The following is a 16,807-nucleotide window of genomic DNA, read 5'->3' on the forward strand; positions in this document are numbered from 1 at the left end:
GTATGTGAGCAGCCAAAGTAGGAGGTGGAGAGCATGTGGGTTAAGTGTGGTGTGTGCCATGGGTTCCTCAGCCTGTGCCTTGGTGTTCAAGCGAGAGACTTGGCTGTGGTTCCCCAACCTCTGCCTTTAATATGCATTGGGAAAAGCCACCTCAATGCTGTTTGATCCATTTATCTAGCTGCTGCTTGGCCAGTATGCTCTGGTAACTCCCTGTAATCACCCTCTTCATTCTCAGCTGCCTTGCCTAGGGAGGGCCTGGCCAGTTAGATCTGTGATTTCCTCTAATGCCTTACACTCTGTCACATCTCAGCTCCTATTTTCATTGCTTCACAGCTAGCAAGGTCTGGCAACCTTGTTAAGCACATGGCTGGTCGTCTGACTCCCCCACACAAACTTTTCACCCAACATTTCCTACATGCAGTGATTAAGCTCAAAACTGACTGGAAGATTCAGCCCTTGTCATAGAGGACAAGCAATGGAGATTCCAGAGTCCAGTGTTTTTACCCCAAAAGAAAAGATTTCAATTAATTTCCATCCAAACTGATGGTTTGTTCCCCCTTGCTGGATGCTCTCATCAGGAATTGCACAGTGCAAGGAGAAGTCTTGTCCACAGCAAGAACCCAGGATCTCACCCTTCTCCCTGGAGATGTCACCACAACTGCACAGTGCAGAACAGCCTCCCACAAGCCACTTGATGCTTTTTAATTGGAGTATTTCACTTGGACATACGTTTTTTCATGTTACATTGCTTGGTGTGAATACAAAGAGGCCAGCAGATGCTAATACATAAGACACACAGGTACACACGCAGAGTCCCAGTCCTGCCCAAAATTATGGGGTGCATGGGATGCCAACAGAGCTGTAAGTGGAGGGATTAGCATGGTGGCAGGGGAAAGATGACCCAGGACAGCTCTGGAAAACACTGCCATGCTGCATCGTCTGCTGAGTGTGCAATGGGTGGTAGGGGTGGCTGGAGACTCAGAAAAAGCAGTGATGGTGTGGTGATGATAGGCATGTCTCTAAAGACAGGTGGGATCCCTGGGACAGCTGGATCATGGCAGCTGGGGAAGGAAGAGAAATGTCAGAGATGGATGGTGAGAAGGCAGCTGGGCTCCCAGTGTAGCTTTGGTTGGTGTAACCATGCTCCAATCACCAGAGTGCATTGGGTAGAAGATGATGGAGGAAAGGGATCTCCTAGCAGCCCTGTCTGGCTGGTGGATGTCTCTGTGCAGCATCTCATTTGCTTTGATGGAGCAACCAAAGTTGTAAGTCATTGTTGCATCCCACTTGAATGTCACAGTCCTGGAGGTATGGTAGGCAGCGTTGCCAATTCTGCCTGGTACACCATGGTGTTGGAGACCTGAGCCCAGCTGAACTTAACAGAGCAGCACGTGATACCCCACAATATGGACTTCTACAAAAGCAGTCAAACCCAGCCCAATGCACAGGACCAAGAGAGGCCTCAACACCTACTGAGATCTATGCAGTGTTGGTTACTGCACATCTTGGTGGACAATTGTCCCCTCTCTTGATACCCCACACCCAGCCATATGTTTCTTTGAAGCCTGGATTTTGGAAAGGCACCTCCCAGGCTTCTCTCCCTGCATCCTCTCAGACACAATGTGGTTTCAATCTCCTCTCTGCCAGCAGGTCCACCTCTGCTCTAAAGTAGGCTGGTCCGCACTGTGCGGCATTGGGTGGCAGATGAGACAAACAGCCAGCAGATGAGTATAGCCAATCAAAGGTAGAGAAAAGCCCACCAAAATCAAGGGTCTGCCCTTGCTGTGAATGGTTCAGGTCCAGCTAGGACTCATGAAGAGCTGCTTTATACAGAAACACACACACACAAAGCACAATATCATCAGCTGGTACAAACCCGATGGCCAAGTTCATCAAGTAATTCAAGTTGAATTACAGCCCAACATAGGCTTGGCTTTAGTCTTCCAAGCATGGGGTGTTCAAAACCTCTATATCCATACTGAAATTTGCTGTAAAAGTCCTTCCAAGGTTAATTTTTCTGGACACAGGGAGCAAAAGGAGATAATTCATTTTCCAAGCTTCACTTCCAGCTGAGCCCTTAGTTTGGGAAAGATGTGCATTACCCAGCCTCTGGCAGTCATGGCTGTTGAGGAATCTCTGGGCAAGGGATTGTTCTGAAGGTTGCCCTCAGCCTCGAGTCAGCATCCAGATACTGGCATGAAATACAGATTTTTTTTTCCTTTTAATATTTTAAAAAATAAATAGAAGAAGAAACAAAACTTTAAAATTTGTTCTTTAAACATTTCCAGCATTGCACGGATAGCACTTCAGTACTCTAGCCTGTTCGATCAGTAGTTTGTTTATTCTGATTCCTAGTTAAAGTGTGCTCTTCCCAGCCTGCTTTTTCTTTCTGTACATCTTAAGAACACAGAGCATTCTTTTGTAATGACAGAAAAACAAGCCCTGTAGTGTTCATTGGACATCTTTCCAGCATGGGTCAGGGCTCTCTTGTTCCTCTTCAAACCTGATATTCCCAGGACTTCACCAAAAACCTGTTAGCATCCTAACAGCTCTCATATTTAAGAAAAAAAAAACAACAAATGAAAACAAAGCAAGTCACACGCGCACACACACACACACACACACAAATCCTCTTCCAAGAGCCTTTGTGATGCCAACCAATGGGTTCAGGCAAACCTCTTGCTGGAGTGTCTTTGCCTTGGTCACTTTCTGAGAGCAGTGGTGTCCCCTGAAAATTTTTGATGTGTAGGATTGAGCTGGGATGCAAGGTGAGGAAGGTGAGTAGGAGGTCAGAGATAGTCATCTTCGCTGGAAGGGGAGGTGGGATTGGAGCCCTCAAGGTCAGAGTCCAGTGAACTCCCTGATGGTGTTCGGCTCATCTTCCACATCTGGGAGGCAAAGGTTCTTGCCCAGCTGCACGGGTATCCCACAGCCCTCAGCTGGTGAATTAGCCCCATGACCACGTGCCAGTGGCTTCTTGCAGTTCACTTGCTACCCTTTGCACTCCTCTGTTTGCTCATGGCTGTTAGCATCTGGCTGATGTACGAGGTCAAAAGATCATCCATCTTGTACCCCTGAGGAGGAGAGGGAAGATGTTACCAGCCTCTAGAGCATAGCTTACAGTCTCTGCCTTGTGCTTCCTGAACACACTGGCTACCAGTTCTTGCCTTTCAAATTTTCAGGTACATTTTGACCTATTCCACCGTTCTCCTTGGGTAAAATGTCACCACCACTAGGAACACTCTCTAAACATAATTTGCAACGTTGAAATGGAGGAACTCCCTGTCTCAGGATGCTGCTGAGGGTAAGGACATAGGGAGCTTTTGACAGGACATAAATTTTCAAATGGCCAACAAAATACTGAATGCCTCAGATAGTACCAATTAATCCAGAAGGAATTTTTGTCCTTTGTGCTTTGGGTTTAAGATAATCTAGGAGGAGGTTTATTGCTGTGATTGTTACTAGGGTCAAGCTGAGTAAATGATATTGGTTATAGGGCTCAAGAGTACCCCTTGAGCCCACATCAGCTTTTATGTGATTTTCAGTCCAGTGATAGGGAGTAGTCCCTCATGCTCCTGACACAGCAACATCCCAAGCACCTTAGGCTTGGTTGTTCATGGGATGATGGACCAAGTGAGAGCCCTGATTCACTGAGCAGAGCCATGGGAAATTTGGAAGGAATAAACTACATCAGTGGCTCTTCTGAGAGACCACTTTCAACCCAGAGAATCCCTGAGACACAATTTGCTGCTGAAGTCAGGATTTGGTCTAATCTTTAATACTTCTTACCAGGGAGGTCTCACAGAGCAGCTTGCTTCCTCTCACCAAGTTGCCAATGGTTATGTGGAAATACGTGTTGCCACTGCTCCAGTTGGAGATCTTGGTGAAGGGGTGAGTGATGAGAATATCCTGGTGGGAACACAAAACTGACATTCAACACACAAGAGAGCCTCATCTTCCATGAGGGGCTGTGGACACTTCTCATGTCCCTGTTCCCTTTCCATCACAGCAGGCCAAGGATGTCAGCTGTGATGAGACTCATGGGAATGGCAGTGAGATCAAGACTCCAGATCCTCCAGAGCTTGTGAAGGACTACTACACTAGAATGACCATACAGGTGGTGGAATTAACAAGTATGATCTCATTTACTCCAACTCCTGTCCTATTGCCTGTGAAAGGATTAAGGAAGGGGGGGTGTGCATTCTCCAGGTACAGGGCACTAATAGTTGATGCTCTCAATTCATATTTTTTTGAAAACATCTGGGCTGGCTCTGTGCAACAGTGAATTTCTGCCTCCAGAAAATTTTCTCTCTATCCAACCTGTCTAACCTGGCTTAAGGAGAACTCACTAAGTACGGAACAACACCCTCTTTGGGATCTCTTCCATGAGGGCTTGGGGCCGGGCTCAGGAGCATCTGGTGAATACCCAGATTTGCTTACCTTGGTTTTGGGATCAATGAGGCTGACTCCATGCTTATTGATGGCAATTAGAAGGATTTCTGGATAATTTGGCTCTGTAGTTTGCTGTTGGAAATGAGATGAGCTGGTTAGGGGATGTGACAAGTAAAACCAGACCACTTCCTATTTCTTCTCTCCCTGTCTTCTCCTGACAGCACTTGCTTCTACTGTCCTTGATGGAACTCTAGAGCCATGGTGTATGGGCTGGATTTGGTTTGTGGTGGGTAGAGACACATCCCTTGGAAAACCACAGATTCCCCTTTGCCTTGCAAAACAAAAATGAGCTCTTGTGTGTTCAGCAGCACAGATGTGAGAACAGCCCCAATGACTGAGATATGCTCAAGCTCTACAATGTTTCTGTCTGTGGCAGGGCAGCAATGAACAAATGTATTTGTCCTTTACCGATGAGGAGTATTACATTTTTCCCTGTTTCATCAGGATTGTCCCAGTCTAGTTCAGATCTGGAACCCCTCTGTGGTACAAGACTCCTGATCATACCTAAAAGCTGCCAGAGAACCCCCAGGACACATACCTTCACTTCAAAGAATGCTGATCCAAATGTAGGCCACTTGAAGATAATCTTTAGAAAGGCAAGCTTGGCTTCTTCTCTTGTTTTGCCCGCGTGTTTGTTGTAGTATGCCACGATGGACTGCAACAGAGAACACAACAGAGATGGAGGGTTTGCAGTACCTGGCACCAGGAATGTTTGCAGGGAAGGAGCACCAGTTCCAAAATGATAGACTCATAGAAAAGTTTGGGTTGGAAGGGACCTTTGAAAAGTCATCTAGTCCAACTCTCCTGAAGTGGACAGGGCTGCCTTGCACTCGAGCAGTTGCTCTGTGTCCTGTCCAACCTGATGTTTGGTTCTAGGCTCTGTTCCAATAACACTTCAAAAAAGTACTGTCTAGTCACTTGGAGCAGGGGCTGGAACCAAGGCAGGTCCTTTTTAGATAAGCTGGGCTGGTGACTCCATTAGAGATTATAGATTTTGACTATCCAATTTATGCAGCAAAGGAGACTGAGAGACCTTCAACCCAGAGATGCTGATATCAGATAGGAAACAGAAAGGACTTAATAGACTATTTCTTGACAGTGAGACACTTCTAGTATTTTAAGGCTGGACCTGTTTGCACCTGCGCCACAGCTCTCCCTGTGTAAAGCAGGAAGAATTACCCTTTTACTCAGTAGTCTGCAATAAATGACAGACCACCTCTTAGCATGTTTCCATCTGGCTTTGCATCCACCACTACAGTCACAGTCTCAGACAAAGAAAACCCAGGGCAAGGCATGTGTATATGAATGTGCATGTACAATTTCTCCTCTTAGTGGTGCCAGGGAAGCTGAAGCTCTGGTAAGGCTCAAGAAGGACCAGGTCTCACTGATTCTGGCAGTCCAACTTCAACACTGAATGCCAGACAAGTCACCCAAGAAACTGGGCTTCTCCCACCCAAGCCTGGCATATGAATCAAGCTGGTGGTTTACCCTTTTCCAGTCATCTGGAGAGAGCTGCCGGATGAGGTCCTGAGGCACCAGCTCCTTCAGGAGTTTGGGGATGCTGGGGAAATAAGACTTGTCATCCTCAAACTTGACCCGGTAGATGAGTGCTGCCAGCTGCAGGACCTCTTCCCGTGAGCACTTGTGGTAGCCACGCAGGTACTTTGGTAACTCCTGCATGGAGGAAAGAACAGCAGAAAGATAGAGAGGATGTCCATGGACCTTCACCCTCTGATGTTAAATGGAGTCTGTGGAGGTATCCAGCCCCTGGCTAAGAGGCTGGGAACATCTGCAGATGGACAAGTCTTTGCAACCTACTCCTAATCCCTGCCAAGTCTCCACTGCTATTGCAGTCCCGGCGCACCTGGTAATAGTGGAAGATTGAGTCTGCCATCGAGTCTTTTCCAGGCGTTGTGTTGGTCCACAGTTTTTTCATGAAGAACACTTGGTAGGTGAGGGAAGGCACTATACCTGTGCAAGTGAAGCAAATGTAAGAGTGATGGTGTGAGTATCAGGTGGCAATTGATGTCTGCATCCAGGAGTGCACATGTGCCATCAACCTGCAGGGACAGGGGCATTCACAAGGCCAACTGGGCTCTGACTTTGTAGGACAAACCACATTGCTGCCATGCAAAGCTTTAATAAAGTGGGAAAGTGTCGAGGTTCACTTACACAACTGTACTTCATTGACAGTACCCATACCTAACATAGGACAGAGGAGTAGTACCCTGGAGGCACCTGTGTCTTGCAGCCACTGGTAAGTTCAGCAGAGCTGCAGCCAGTTCCACTTTGGATCTGGTCAGTGAAGTGAGATGAGTCCCACCACTGAAGCCTCCCTGCAGGCACTTCCTGGAGAGATGCCAGGACTAGCCTTGCAACAGAGGTTTTGCTGTTCCCGGATGGACCACCTCCCAGGTGATGCCCCCAAAGGATGGTGCAGAGAGCAACAGCCCCATCAGTGTGGCCCAAGAGATCACAGAATCACTGAGGTTGGAAAAGACCTCTAAGATTGAGTCCAACCACTAACCTAACACTGCCAGGAGCATCACTAAACCATTGTCCCTAAGCACATCTACATTTTTTGAACACTAGAGGACAGTGATTCCACCACTTCTGTGAAGAGCCTGTTCCAATATTTGTGGCAGACTACGTGGTCAATCTTGTTCGAAAGGGCTAGAGGGCTGTAGGAAGGCTGTGTGTGACCCATATTGGAAAAAAAGTCATCATTACCATCTTTTGCTGGTCTTGCTTTCTTTATCCAGTCTGTCAGGTGTCTCACAAAGTCAAAGAAAAAATCTCCCTCTGGCACACTGATGACCTGGGGGGTGACACAGCATATAGGCACAAGAGGCTGAGCAAGTGAATCATACAATAGAATCACAGAATATCCTGAGTTGGAAGGGACCCAGAAAGATCATCAAAATCCATCTTCTGGACCTGCACAGGATATCTCACCATGTGCCTGACAGCATTGAACAAATACTATTTGAACTCTGTCAGGTTTGGTGCCATGACCACCTCCCCGGGGAGCCTGGTCCAGTGCCAAACCACCCCTTGTGTGAAGAATATTTTCCTAGTACCCAACCTACATGTCCCCTAACACAGCTTCATGTCATTCCTTTGAGTCCCACCACTGGTCATCCCAGAGAAGAGATCAGTGTCTTCTCCTCCTCTTCCTCTCATGAGGAAGTTGCAGACTGTAATGAGATCTCCTCTCAGTCTTCTCTTCTCCAGGCTGAAGAAGCCAAGTGACCTCAGCTGCTCCTCACCTGGCTTCCCCTCAAGGACCTTCATCATTGTCATAGCCCCCCTCTAACAGCTTTATTTCCTTCTTATATTGTGGCATCCCAAACAAGTGGCAAGACTCCACAGGCAGGGTTGGCCATTGCCCAGCCCATCTCCTGTAGCTGTTGCTCACTGCTCTGTACTCCTTACACTGATGTGCTATAAACTGCTGATGTGAGAAAGTCAATGCCAGCACCTTGCTTCAGGCTCTGTCTCTAATTTCACCCATTACTTCTTATTGAAACTTGTTTCACCACAACACTTCCTTTCCCTTCCTGATGACTATCTCCATAGATTTCTCTCAGTTGCCAGAGGCAGCTCTAAGCTGCACATTTTTCTTACTCAGTCCTTTCTTATAAATACAACACAGCAACAAGCTAGGAGAGCTTTGCCTCTGTGTGTTTTAAGTCATTTGGGGTGACTGCTGTAAATCAGGCCTGTGGGACTGCAAATCACACCTGTATCAGGTCAGATCTGACTTACAAATTCTGCTTTTAGAGAAATGCTTTCACATGGGCTCTGGCTCCCCTAATGTGTGCCCAATGGCAAGCAGTTTGTCCCAGGTACCTCAGGGCTACCTCAACCTCTGGGTGTGTCACTCACCTTGTCAGAGATTTTGACAAAGAGGCTGAAGCCCTCAGAGGACTTCAGGAGCAGTCTGTTGGAGATGTTCTGGCAGAAGTCCTTGGCTTTCGTGCTGGATTCCACTTCAAATGCCTACAAAGAGATGAAGATCACTGCTATCTAAGGGTTAATTTCTACTTTTTGCTCTCTTTGAGGAGCTTCAGGTGCACATACACAGAGGGGTTTAGATGCCCACCACCACTGAAATCAGTGACATTGTGGACTGGGGCTCCGGGCATTGGAAGGAATGTCTGCAGAAGCTCTGTCATGCTACTGCTCTACCCATTGTGCTTTATGATGCTGTATCTATATCCTATGCTGGCTTACCCAGAGCTCGCCAAGCAATGCAAGAGATTTTTCTGATATAAGAGTGAAGAGTCAGAACTATTTGTTTGAGGGAAGAGGGATGGGAAAGACAGAGTGAGAGACCTCCAGGGTGAATTGTCCCATCTGTCTCTCCAGTGATGTTAAGGAAGTCAGATGCCTGGCTTAAGCCAGATGCCTGGTTTCTAGATAGCTGAATAGAGGGAAAAGGATTCCTGTTTTATGGATATCTAAAAGATGGGATGTTTAAAGGTCTGTCCCATTTGTATGCACATCCCAATTCTGTTTTTGCTTTTCAAGCTGTGTTTACATTGCCTCAGTTTTGCCCTGCCCACTTAATGAGATTCAGCTCATAGAAGTTTAAGGAACTTAAGCTTCTGACCAACACATGCACAACCCCACATCTCATGAGAATCTGATCTGGGGTTCAGTGCTGCTAATGATCAGCAGCACGTCAGTGCAGATGTATGTTGTACTGGAATGATGCTACTCTGCAAGTCCACCTGGTGACTTCCATGGCCAAACAGATCACAACAAACCCATTCAAGTGTAGAAGTCCCCACTGCCTCCTTCTACTGGCTCTCACACAGATGCATGTGTAAGAAGTAGTGTCATGTTCATTGCTGGTCATGTAGGAAAAATACTCAAAGTGATAAGAAACTCAGAGAGTCCTTTCAGCTCTCCATTACATATAAACAACAAGGGCACTCACAGCTGCCACAGAGGAATCATCCTTTTCCTTCCATGGGTGTGGACTGTTTTACAAATAAACCCACTTGGAAATACAGAAATTTAGTTGTACCCAAGGGTATGAGGGAAGAGAGAGATGGGAGTTTCATAGGAAGACTAACAGTAGGTGAGACAGCAGTATCTGCAAGGACATGCCTATCTGCTCTGGCATCAATATGACTAGCTGCCTTATCAGCATGTAAGATGCTGAGTGAGAGCTTCCTGAGTGCAGGTATGATTTCTGTGTCATCTCAGGTCAGAAGGGGTAATTTCAGTCACTTACTTGCCAGTGCTGCAATAGTCTGCCCAGTTCCCAGGGGGACCCATCATGGTACCCCTCTGGGTATCACTGGGTGGACAATATCTGTTGGTTTAGGCTCCAAATGATTGAGAGCCAATGCCTGTGAGCTACTGTGAGTGAATGGATGAACCCATCCAGTTACCTTCTTTCTGCAGTCATATTCTAAAGCTCCAGTGAACACTAGCAAAGCACCTGTATCTTGAAAAACACTACTTGCAACAAATCTGAGTAGACAAGGATGGATTTTCCTTGTGACACTTTGGCCCAGAGGCTTCTGGAAAGGCTGAACTTTTCTGAATCGGAACCAGTATTAGCCTCTTCTGGGATTTTACTATGAAAATTGACAGCCATCCTGCACAAAAGAATTTCCTTCTCCCCATTTACCTCATCAGTGTCATCAGGGAAGTAAACCTTGTGGAAAATTTGGGTCGTTTTGTGTTGAATGGCTTCCACTTCTACCAGATGGGGCGGGTATTTTCTGGATCCATTCCTGCAAAACAGGAGGTGGCAAGTGTCACAGCACCATCATAGCAAGAATCCTTTATTTAAACCTTCCCTTTTTAATGCATATTCTTTTTGAGTAACTTCAGCTATTTTCTTAATATTAAGATTTTATTTCCTCCTAAAAAGAAAGTGACTTAAATGGACCTGGACAAAGTAGATTCATTTCTATTTTTCTGCACTGCTTATCAACAACCCAATGTCCCTTTCAATCAGTTTGGAATATATAGACTGTGAGCTTTCACTGTGCCCCTAGTCACCAAAATATCTCCCAGTTGTATTTTTTCACATATTTGGATGTTGTGGTACAGTCAGGACTAGGAGGTCTTTCAGTGCCATACCTCAAGGCCTTCTGGAGTCTCTGAATGCAGTCTGCTGCCAAGGGGTGATGTTTCCGGGACTGCAGGAACCTCTGGACGTGGGGCAGGAGGATGTTACTCGGAGGGAAAAGGCCTGTACACAACCACAACAGCTCCCAGCCTTTCTCTTCACTGTATCTGCATAAGAAGAGACCCAGGAGGAAAAAAAAAAATCACTTGTGGCACAGACACTTCAGATCTGCTTTGCCCGACACAGTTTAATACATTTGGGCCAAAGGAAACGAGCAACTCTTACTTGATGTGGTTATCTGTGAGCTGCTTGAGGGTCTGGCAGTAGATTTCATCCTTTAGGGGTTCAGCTTTCAAGGCACCTTCAAATATTTGGTCTGTCAGCTCATTGACCGAGCGGGTCCTTTTGGATGGGTAGTCACCCATATATTTCAGCACAGGTGGGAGGTAGGAGTCAAGGATGAACTAAGTGGGATATTTGGTGAAGCCTCTCTGTTGATGATGTTAAAGACATCCTACACATGACTACAGAAGTGGCTGCAAAGGGATATTCAGGCATCAAACTCTGTCCCCACGGCCATGTGGATTGGTCTGCACCCACACTGATTAGGGCTGCGGTCATCCACAGCAGGTGCACTTGGCAGAGAGTCAGCTGAACCAAGACAGAGCAGCAATAGTAAGTGTGGACCAGCAGGACTCAGTAACTGGTCCCTGAATCCTCATTGATTAGGAAGTAGACACACCTCAGATTTCAGGGATGCTTAAGTACAGATTCATGGCTCAGACCCTTCTCCAAGCCTGTGACATGGTCCCACAGCCCTTAAGTGGGACCACAAACCTTTCTTTGGGATTTGCTTGGGGCCCTAAAGAGCCTGTTCAGCCCTTTGCCTGTCAGACCTGCTGCCCAAGGGCACTCCCAAGCAGAAGAAGGATATCAATAAAGGCCATACAGGCTTCTTGAGACAGCTCCTCGCTGCCCAGGATCTTCTTCAGCAGTGGCTGTTTGATGGGCTCACGGGTGTAACACCACAGCTTGTCCTTTCCACGGCTCTTGGTGATCATGACCCGGCTGAGGGTGTGCTTTGGAGGTGGTCTGGTGGCAAATGAAAAGCAAGAGGTGGAGAGATTACAGGGATAATAGGAACAGTTTATGGCCAATGTTTCACCTAGGATGGTTGCTCACAGCACCTGGCTAATAAACTCTTACACCAAATGGGAATTTAGCAAGTATCCAGCTCCAGTTCTGCTCAAAGATAACCACTTGTACTTTCCTATGGCTCAGACGAGTCTCTTATAGACCCTACACTAGTAATGACACTACAATCACCAATCCTATTCCAAAAAGCTTCTAACCACAGGAAGGATGATGGCAATGAATGGTCAGGGCAACCACACTGAAAGAATATCACATAGCAGTGTAAGCCTAACAAGGAGAAGTCATTCCAGAGGATCTGATCTACCTGTTTGGATTGCCAGCCCATCCAAACAGAAGCAGAAGCTTTGGTCAGTTGCATTCAGCAGTGGTGCACATTTAAATTTTTGGAGCTGAGATGAAAATGTCTATATAGCCTAAGCATATCCTCCCACATAATATTAAATTTTAAATTGCTACACCTCTGCTGAGGAGAAATCCTTTATAAAACCTTGTCTGTGGAAAATCTGCAGCTCAAATGCCACAACCTGAACCAGAGGTTGTAGTTGTACAAAGTCAACAATGGGGTATTTGGGGTCTTTTCCAGTAGCAAAATTTTCCTGATTCCCAAGCTACCTGCAGATGGATTTCTATAATTTTTGAGAATGGTTTAAAAAAATCACCTAAAATAATCATAGGAAAATTCCTCCAAGGTGTATGGCTTTACTCTTTCTTCACTGTCTGAAACTGCCATCTGAGAAGTTCTGATAACATCTTGTCGTTGGTCAGGGGTCATTGTGACCAGGGCCTGTGGGATGAAAAGCTGTTACCTGGTATATTTGAAATAAAATATATCTGATGTATTCAAAGAGAGGAGGCAGATACAAAACAAGAACAGTGAAAATGAGAATAATCCATCAATTCCCATTAACAGTCAGTTAGAACTGTGCAGTGTCATTTCTCAGTGCCATTCTCAGTCACTAACGCAAGGAATAACAAATATTTCTGTAGCGAGGGTCATTTCCTAAGGAAGATGATGTGCTCTGGAACATACAGCTCCATGTGTGAATGTAGCAGTTCCTCCAACCACAAATACACCTTTAAGCAATCAGGCCAGCTGGAAGGATTTAGCACAATACATGGATATTCCAAGTCACAAGTTTGTGGTGTCCTAAATGCCAAGATCAGAAGAAAGGCTGAGATCACTTTTGTCTTGGACAGCTCATCACCTCTCTCATCCACTTTGGTTTCTGCCTTATGTTCAGGGAGACTCTGGCCAGATCTAAGCACTTCACAATGGCTTTGACCTCCCTGGACATCGTACCAAGTTGTGTAATTCCGTAGGACTGCTTACCACGATCTCCAGTGGAGGCATGGTGACAGTAGGCAAGACATAGACACAATCAGTTGGGAAATCCCCTCTCTGCTTGGTCCGTTCATTGAAACCATTAGCCCACCCTGAGTTCATCACTTGTTCTCCTGTGTCTTGGTCCAGAACTATCAGGTCTCCTTTAAGGAAGCTGAGGAACCCAGATTCTTCTCCCACTGCAAAAAAACCCCAACAACTGGTTTGAATGGTTTGGGTTTTTTTCCAAATTTCTCAGGAATATTAAATCTATATATATGTTTACTACTGAGCTGAGCTATTTACTTGCCTGGATTTGGGTTGTCTTGGAGAGTGACAACATACTTGGATCGTTTCCTTAGTCCTTCAAGGAAGGTCACCACCAGGTCCCGAATATCCTCTGCATTGTTGGAGGTGAAAGTATATTCATCACCTTTAATGGTGGCCAGGGTGAAACTCTGCCCTTGCAGCTTTCCTCCTCTGGGATATATTTTTATAGGAGACATAAACATGAAACATAATGACATTTAGAGGCAAAGCCTGGAAAAAAGACTGATCTATGGTGAGACTGCCAGCCAAGTCTATTCCTCCTTACCTGCTGCTTGACACAGCCGTGATCTCTGGGAAAGAGAGCTCCAAAAGAACCTGCTCCTGTTCATCCACAAAGTACACCCCTGTCCAATTGACAGCTACAATCACATCATTTTTAGGCAGGCTTGGCCCTGGGTTAAAGACCAGACATTAAATCAGCTCATGAAGGGTATTAGGATACAGAAAATGTTTCAAAGGAGGATGCAATGACCAAAAAGTTCTGTGCTTTTTAAATGGAGAGAAATAGAGGCAGACCCATAGCCTGAGCCATTGCTAAACAGAATGCAACAAAAAATAATGCATCCAAAAAGGACCAGCTAGATGGTCCCCTTCTTGTCTGTGGAATCATCATCTCTCCTACTTTTTGCTTTAGAGCATCCTGTGCTCTAAGCATGTGCTCTACTGACTCACCTGAGAATTTGAAGGCTTCATAAAACCGAGAAAACAGCAAAGGCCACTTGAAACGTGCAAAATCCACTACTTCTTCCTTGACCTTTTTTGGGTCTGTCCTCTTCTGAGTGTAAATTCCCTACAGAAAAAACAAACCCCCAACAATATGAAGCAAAACACAGTTATATCCAGGAAGGGAGCAAGGAAAATCAATCCATGTAACCTGAAGATCTTGGAACAAATATTAATGGACGTCTCAGTGTGGCTAAGGGCAAAAATACTACAGGAACAAGTGACAGTTTGAGCAAAGTCCTGGCCTTCAGTTCCCACTTCATAGAACAATTTGACTTAGAGAAGGCTGGACAAGCATCTGTCCCAGTGAGGCTCATCTCAGCTGACTGTGGGTTTCCCTAAAGTGTTTACTTTTCAGCATGACATTCCTTCAGCTGGAAGCAGACACTCCTCAGCCCTTATGCCCCTTATTTAGGGCATCCTTAGACACCTGTCACTTCTGTAGAAAGCTGACAGGCTGATGGGGGATGTGCAAGATCCAAGTGAATCTCTGTGTCTCTACTGACAGTTAAGCTGAGATGAGTCTCCTAATGCACATGGAGATGTTTACACAGCAGGGATCCTAATCTGAAGCTGGCTCCTGATGTTAAACGAATGCCAATCCTCATGCCAGGAACATCACCCCTCGTGAGTGGTCATGAGTACTGGGGTAACAAGTTATGGAAAGTGTTGCTGTGTGGGAGTGTCACAAATGTTCTAACTGAAGTCAGCGAGGTTTTATACAATGCTTGGCACAATAAAGTCCTGACATTACCCAGAGACATGAACCACCTCTGTAATACAGCAGGTAACACCACAATCTCGTGTTACAGGAATGCCACCACAGAAATGGCGTTTTGCATCTCACAGTAAATCTTTGCAGGATGTCTTCTGTCAGATCTTGCATAACAACCAGTGGTAAAGCTGAATATGGTTAGTACAAGCCCTGCCCTTTCTTACTGTTTTAGCTTCAGGCCAGGCTAAGGGCTGAGCTATGATGTCTGACCTATATTTAAAAGGCACATGAAGTTATTGAAGCAAGATGTGATCCTTGACAGGTGATCTATTGTCCCCACCTTTTTATGTGCAGCTATAATGAGCTGAGCCCATTTTTCCACTGTTTTTGAAGCTGTGATCTCTCTGTCAGGAATGTAGGATGGAATTAGATTTAGCAGCCTTTCCAGTACCATTTCTGACCCATAGTCCACGTAGTACTGCTGGGAAGCCAGTTCTGCCAGATCTTCCTCCTGTGGGAGCCAGAAAAATCAAGTTAATGCTCTCACCAAGTCGTCACAACATCCATGCATCAGGAGCCTGTTGTGGTGGCTGAATGTACTACAGAATTGTGTGGGGATGCTTCCTATTGGCAGAACATCACCTTTGGCAGCTTTTTGCACATATAAAGTTCAGGACATTGACCACTAAAGGTTATGATTAAACCTTAACATGTCCATCGTTAAGAGTGCTCATGCAGCACATGGAAGCATCCAAGCCCAGTCAAGAGGATCTGATTGCTGTAGCTCCTGTTTTCCACATGAATACCAGAATGCCCAAGCTAATGGGTATCCAGGGAGGAATATTTATCATCGCCTTTGTTGTAACCTATTTCACCATCTCAAAGACGCTTGTTGGACCGGACTGGGAGTGGCTGAGGTCACACACCTTGTCACACCGGTACTCCCCAAACTTCACCCCTCGCACAATCTGTTGGTAGATGAGATTGGTGGCCACATTGTCCTCGCTGGGGTTGTGCCAGGGAGTGAAGATCTCCTTCCTGAAGAAGAGGCGCCACGGTGCGTTGCGCTCCTGTGCTCCCTGCTCCTTGGCGTACTGCTCGCACTGGGACACAGCGTCCATCACGTGGTCATTGCCACTCCCCAGCGAGGACACCTGGGCAGGGCAGAGAGAAATGTGGCATCCACCTGACCAAACACAGGCCTTTTTAGGTAGAGAGATCTATTTGTGAGTCACCCAGACTGCATTTATAATCCAAATAGTCCAAATAATCCAAATCATCTAAGTAACCTAAATAAGCTATATATTCCAAATAATCAATGTTTCTGTGTCATCTAGTCAGCCAAGTTCTACAGCATGGCTGTGTGAGCCATTCCATTTTGACCTCCGGTTTCCCATCCAGACTGAAAGGAGAGCATCAACATGAATCAGCAAAGCCAATGGTCCCATTTTAAACTATTGTTGATTCATACTGTGCTTTAAAACACACTGTTTCAAGGTCATGGGTTTGAATTCAACCTAGCCAAACAACTGAAAAACCCAGAATAAAAAAGCCTGTCCTATTACAGAAATTTACCCGTCTTTTCATCGGGGTCTGCCATGAAGCCTCCAAAGAACTGTATCTCCTCAGACTTAGCATCCCTTGCTGAATGTCTCCTCAAAATGAAGAAGACAGAGTATAAACCATTTTCTTCTCCACCTAGAGGCAGAGGGGGCCACATCCCTAGCAGAGAATTCTCTTATACAGCAGCTTTTGGAATACTTGAGTTTCATTGACTTGCAGCTGTTGCCACACCTGATGAACCCTCTCATTTATGCTCACCTTTATTTTAACAGAATTTCTGAAAAGGATATGTTTTTAGTTTAAATAAATCAGGTTAAATTCCAATGCAGGTATGACAGTTTGGATTTTAGCTCATTTCAGAAGCTTAATTCCAACTGTTAGCTTTCCAATTAAATTTAATTTGCTCTCTTGTGTAAAAATTCATGTAGGATGTTTTACTGGAAATTCATCTCTA

At 45.7% G+C, this 16,807-nt stretch overlaps 1 protein-coding gene across 2 annotated transcripts in view; it reads right to left on the minus strand.

Moving 5' to 3' along the window:
- Window positions 1–2,322: 2,322 nt before the first annotated feature.
- MYO7A (myosin VIIA) overlaps window positions 2,323–16,807 on the minus strand; it is a 61,716-nt gene continuing 47,231 nt past the window's right edge. For both annotated transcript variants that reach the window (XM_083854377.1, XM_083854376.1), the window contains 19 exons: window positions 15,717–15,944; window positions 15,131–15,301; window positions 14,025–14,142; window positions 13,618–13,744; window positions 13,333–13,502; window positions 13,032–13,222; window positions 12,361–12,485; window positions 11,481–11,638; window positions 10,832–10,985; window positions 10,558–10,713; window positions 10,100–10,205; window positions 8,341–8,454; window positions 7,183–7,270; window positions 6,317–6,423; window positions 5,941–6,126; window positions 4,991–5,107; window positions 4,441–4,524; window positions 3,790–3,909; window positions 2,323–3,074 (listed from right to left, as the gene is read on the minus strand). In XM_083854377.1, coding sequence (XP_083710503.1) covers window positions 2,985–3,074; window positions 3,790–3,909; window positions 4,441–4,524; window positions 4,991–5,107; window positions 5,941–6,126; window positions 6,317–6,423; window positions 7,183–7,270; window positions 8,341–8,454; window positions 10,100–10,205; window positions 10,558–10,713; window positions 10,832–10,985; window positions 11,481–11,638; window positions 12,361–12,485; window positions 13,032–13,222; window positions 13,333–13,502; window positions 13,618–13,744; window positions 14,025–14,142; window positions 15,131–15,301; window positions 15,717–15,944 — 2,610 coding nt within the window. In that variant the 3' untranslated portion in view covers window positions 2,323–2,984. The remainder of the gene's footprint in view (window positions 3,075–3,789; window positions 3,910–4,440; window positions 4,525–4,990; window positions 5,108–5,940; window positions 6,127–6,316; window positions 6,424–7,182; window positions 7,271–8,340; window positions 8,455–10,099; window positions 10,206–10,557; window positions 10,714–10,831; window positions 10,986–11,480; window positions 11,639–12,360; window positions 12,486–13,031; window positions 13,223–13,332; window positions 13,503–13,617; window positions 13,745–14,024; window positions 14,143–15,130; window positions 15,302–15,716; window positions 15,945–16,807) is intronic.

The sequence above is a fragment of the Zosterops lateralis genome (genome assembly GCF_965231275.1).
Source record: "Zosterops lateralis genome assembly, chromosome: 2".
Taxonomy (NCBI): domain Eukaryota; kingdom Metazoa; phylum Chordata; class Aves; order Passeriformes; family Zosteropidae; genus Zosterops; species Zosterops lateralis.